This window comes from Labeo rohita, unplaced genomic scaffold (genome assembly GCF_022985175.1).
Source record: "Labeo rohita strain BAU-BD-2019 unplaced genomic scaffold, IGBB_LRoh.1.0 scaffold_1804, whole genome shotgun sequence".
NCBI classification, from domain to species: Eukaryota; Metazoa; Chordata; class Actinopteri; order Cypriniformes; family Cyprinidae; genus Labeo; species Labeo rohita.
In genome coordinates this window covers 1-5,479 of record NW_026128005.1, presented here as the reverse complement: position 1 = coordinate 5,479, position 5,479 = coordinate 1, and the positions used below count along the sequence as shown (strand labels likewise).

Below are 5,479 nucleotides of genomic sequence, written 5' to 3'. Positions count from 1 at the left end.
AGTGCAGTACAGCGAATGGGCTACCCCAATAGTCCCTGTTGTAAAGTAAAATGGAGCAGTGCACATCTGTGGGGACTTTAAGGTGACAATAAACCCCGTCCTTCATACTGAACACTATCCGTTACCACATATTGAGGACCTTTTCGCTTTGTTAGCAGGAGGACAATGTTTCAGTAAACTGGACTTGTCCCATGCTTACCTTCAAATGAGGGTTGAGGAGGAGTCCACAAAGTTCCTCACAATTTCCACACAGAAAGGGCTATTCCAGTATACTTGTCTTCCATTTGGGATCGCCTCCGCCCCAGCTATATTCCAGAGAGCTATGGACCAAGTATTACTAGGTCTTCCTAATGTCCATTGCTATCTGGATGACATTCTTGTTACTGGGCGGACTGAAGCTGAACACTTGGAAAACCTGGATGCAGTCCTTGGACGCCTGGAGGAGTTTGGCTTGCATGTTGAAAGAGGGAAATGTGACTTCTTCAAGGTCTCACTGGAATATTTGGGTCACATAATTGACGCTGAAGGTTTGCACAAGTCTCCTGAAAAAGTAAGTGCAATTGTCAATGCCCCAACCCCATCAAACATCACACAGCTGAGATCGTTCCTTGGCCTGTTAAACTATTATGGGAGATTCATACCTAATTTGGCGACTATAGCGAATCCTTTGAATACTCTGCTGTGCAAAGGGAAGCGCTGGCAGTGGTCTGCAGAGTGCAATGCTGCATTCAAAAAGGCAAAGGAACAACTAGTGTCGCAAAACGTCTTGACACACTACGACCCACAGAACCCAATTCGGCTTGCGTGTGACGCATCACCTTATGACATTGGTGCTGTCATTTCACACATGTTACCCAGCGGTGAAGAAAAGCCAATAGCTTTTGCATTGCGCACACTTAGCAGGGCAGAACAGAATTATGCGCAAATTGAGCGTGAGGCTCTAGCAATTATGTTCGGAGTCAGGAAATTCCATCAGTATCTCTACGGACGGAAATTCACGCTCTTCACAGATCACTCACAGACCCTTACTACGATCTTTGGACCACAAAATGGGATTCCATCAATGGCGGCGGCACGTATGCAAAGGTGGGCATTACTTTTGTCTGCGCACAACTACACCATAGAGTACAAAAGAGCTGAACATCACGCAAATGCTGATGGTCTTTCCCGTCTGCCATTGCAAGTAGAACATCGAGAGAAACAGGATGCTGTAGAGCTGTTCTACCTCGGACAAGTGGGGAAGCTCCCTGTCAGTGCCACTGATATTCGACGAGAGACTATGAATGACTCTATCCTGGCTACAGTTGTCGAAATGGTTCTGAAAGGGACTCAAGCTATCAGCCTGACTGATAATAATGAACTCTCACCTTTCATCTCCAAGCGCAGTGAGCTGTCTGTCCAACATGGGTGCTTAATGAGGGGTATGAGAGTTGTTGTTCCCCACAAGCTATGGAAAAGAGTGCTGGAGGAACTGCACACTGGCCACCCAGAAATTGTCCGAATGAAAGCCATTGCTCGTAGTTATGTGTGGTGGCCAGGTCTTGATGCTGACATTGAACTACAAGTGAAAATGTGTCAGTCATGTCAACAAATACAGAAAATGCCATCCCAAGCACCCCTCCATCCATGGGAGTGGCCAAGAAAACCATGGGAGCGCATACATGTAGATTTTGCTGGGCCATGTGAGGGTCACATGTACCTAGTCGTGGTTGATGCGCATTCAAAGTGGCCTGAGGTGCAAGTGATGACATCAACGACAGCAGAAAAAATAACTGAAGGTTTGAGGAACCTTTTCAGTCATTATGGTCCGCCCGAAGTCCTCGTGAGTGACAATGGACCACAATTTGTCTCTCAGGAGTTTGCAAATTTCCTAAAGGCCAACCATGTGAAACATATTTGTTCCGCTCCATATCATCCGGCAACAAATGGGCAGGCTGAGAGGTTTGTTCAGTCTCTAAAACAAGCACTGAAGGCTTCTACTCTTCAAAAAAGGCTGGAAACATTCTTGCTAACATACCGCAACACACCACATCCAACGACAAAAGAGTCCCCTTCCTTGCTGTTTTTGGGACGCCAGTTGCGCACACGTCTTGATGCCTTAAAACCCAGTGTGACAGCTGCCGTGCGACTCTCCCAGGCCTCTCAGGTTTTCCGCCGAGCTGGTCGTTTGAAGCCAAGACAGTTCAGAGTAGGCGATGCTGTGCTGGCTCATGATTACAGGGCGAGAAAGAGATGGACATCAGGAGTGGTGACGGCTCAAAGTGATCCAGTATCTTATACTGTGGATGTAGGTACTTCTGAGGAATGGAGGCGTCATGCTGATCAACTTTGTCCATTCCAAAACAAACAGCTGAAACTCATTCAACAGAATTACCTGATAACAAGAATGTGTCTGTTCCTGTCCAGACCTCTGTAGATGCCACTTCTTCTACACCACCAACAAGGAACAAGATGTTAACAGTGACATATCAGAAGAGTGTCAGACAAAGCATGGCAAGCATGACATTACACCAACACAGCTCAGACGTTATCCAGCAAGAGTGATTAAACCACCCAACCGTTTGACATTATAGGATGATGGAAACTGCTGGATTGAACTATAATTAGTTATGTTAGTGAGCCTGTTCTGATATGGGGCAGAATAATCCCCAAACTGGCTCGAGGCAAGAGGCAGTCTACCCTCTACCTCTAGAGTAGAATAATTAAAAGCATTATAGTTGTGGTTTTGAAAATGTTTTGGAGTTGTTTCTGATTAAGAGGGGAGGAGATGTTATGTATGTGATATTGCCATTCTCCTCAGTGCCTGTAGGTGGCACGACCACGTTATTAATTATTAGTAGTTGTGTTCCTTAAAATAAATCAAGTGAAGAAGTTAAGTACCCCCGTTGTGGCTGTGTTATTTATCGTAGTGCATTCAAGAGTATATTCTGTTGTCTACATGTTGTGATAGTGAGAACATAACATCAGTAGCGTAACTTCTGCATCAGTTTTGACAATAAAAACTACTGCAAAATGTTTGTTTTTAAATCTGTGACAAGACACAGCCTTTGAAGCTGAGATAGAAGATTGCATTTATTTCAAACTAAATTATGTATTGCTTTCATTTTCAATAGTATGTGTTCTATTATAGTTATATGGCTAAACTACCACCAAAATGTTCTTCTAGGAATCAGTAATAAGATACATTCTTTAGATTTGAGAAGAAAACTGCATGCATTTTAAATGAATTTATTAACAGATTTGAATTTACTTCAGTAGCATGTATCCTGATTTACATATGACAGTAGAACTTGCATGGAAATGCTCTTTTAGGCCCAAGGAACAAGACACACCTTTTGTGTGTTTGAGATTGAAAACTGTATGCATTTTAAATGATTTTTTTTTTAAAATAGTTTGAATGTCAAACTCAGTCAAAACAGCAGTATGTTCCTTTAGGGGGCAGTAACACAGGACACTCTTTGGAAGGTTTCACAAGTGATTTTTAAATGTCAATAGCATGACTTCTGCATCACTTTTGACAATGAAAACTACTGTAAAATGTTCTTAATTAAATCTGTAACAAGACACAGCCTTTGAAGCTGAGATAGAAGATTGTATTTATTTTAAACTACTTCATGCATTGGTTTCATTTTCAATAGTATGTGTTCTACTATAGTTATGTGACTAAAACCACCACCAAAATGTTCTTTTAGAAACCAGTAACAAAACACACCCTTTGAAGATAAGATAGAAGACTGTATTGATTTTAAATTAATTTATAAGTTTGAATGTCAAACTCAGTCAAATCAACAGTATCATCCTCTAGGACGCAGTAATACAGGACACTCTTTGGAAGGTTTCACAAGTGATTTTTAAATGTCAATAGCGTGACTTCTGCATCACTTTTGACAATGAAAAGTACTGCAAAATATTGTTTATTAAATCTGTAACAAGACACAGCCTTTAAACCTGAGATAGGAGATTGTATTTATTTTTAACTAAATTATGTATTGCTTTTATTTTTAATAGTATGTCCCAGCTAGAAATATTTCATATTCTGGGAATGTTTTCAGCGGCAAGTTTTATTTTAGTTCCCATAATATTCTCCTAAAAGGTAGGATCACATTCTCTAAAAACATTCCATAAATGTTTATTGATAACATTGTTAGAACATTATCCTCTAACATTTTAATAAAGCTTCCCATCACACTAGATGTGGACTTACATTGCTCAGATTTTGTCACATTTTGGTTGAAAGTGAAAACCCAACCTTTGTTTGAAGTCAAGCTCCAGCGTCTTTAAATAACTCCAAAAACAGCATTACCAGCTTCACTTATTATAAACCAGATTGGTTTTATTTCTGTCATACATTTACACAAGTTTTTATTGAAATTAACAGAGGTTTGGATGTTGATTGAAAGTAAAGGTTTGGTTTGAAGTCACCATTATGGTGAGAAGTGTTTGCTTTAGTTGGACAATTTGACTCTTTTCAATCTTTTCTTTAGCAGTTGTAGCTGTTTTTGTCATGGCAAGAACTGCAAGGAAAACTGTGGTCATGTGATGTTGACTACTTAATCATCATGTAGTGATCTGATCGCATCTAGAGTCTAATCCATGTTATTAAATTCATAGTAGTGACTGTAGTAATGTGCTTCAACAGTGTAAAATCCAGCAATGTTCTAATCAAATAATCTGTGTTTCTACCTGTATTTTTTTTTTTTTTTTTTTAAACACACTGTTCTAGAATCATTTTAAACTACTGAGTGCTTCAACAGACACAAACATCAAGAATCAGTGTCCGAATCTCAACAATGGTGACATGCTTCATGCTGCAATGCATTCTGGGAGCCCTAGATGAGTTTTGTATGATGCAGCCATAATACATAGGAGCAAGTCACCATTGTTGAGATTCATACACTGATACTTGATGTTTGTGTCAAATTAACTTGGTTGGTTTTAAAACTTAAAAATTTTCTAATTAAAATTCTGCTGAATATCAGTCTTCAGAACTATTGAGTTGCCACAAGGTGCAATCAAGTTAGTCTAGATTAAATCTTATCACTATGTGATCTCTATTTTTAGAGAGGAAATCTCTATTTTACTACTACTTTCTGTTGTTCAAAGTGATAAAACATAGCTTTTTTCCCCACCAGATTTCTGTTATTATCCATTAAACTAATCCGATCGCTCGCTTTTAATCTATAACCGCGAGTGCAACGCCGGGCTGTGCGTTAGCATTCCGTTTGCCGGTTAGCCTGCCATTTGCGTTCCCACTCCCGTCTCTATTCACGTCTATACCGCTTTCCTTTTTTCCCTCGCTCTCGTTGATCGCTCGTTTTTATTCTACAACCGCGACTCTTTTTCTCTACGCCTTTTCTACACAAGTTCATCAGACAACAGTGGTGAGTTGAAATCATTCTACAACTACGGTGAGTAATGGCTTCTCCTCCTTTCCTGGTAACCTGCATCACCTCTCATATGTATAGTTTATCAATCTCTG

General features: G+C 40.2%; 1 protein-coding gene across 1 annotated transcript; it reads left to right on the top strand.

Annotated features, from left to right (window-relative positions):
• Positions 1-307: 307 nt before the first annotated feature.
• On the top strand, positions 308-2,559 carry LOC127158954 (uncharacterized protein K02A2.6-like; the record flags this gene model as incomplete). Its single annotated transcript, XM_051101895.1, has 2 exons — positions 308-2,291; positions 2,407-2,559. Coding segments are annotated over exons 1-2 (2,122 nt in total), but the record flags the coding sequence as incomplete, so codon positions are not given.
• Between the last annotated feature and the right edge of the window lie 2,920 nt (positions 2,560-5,479).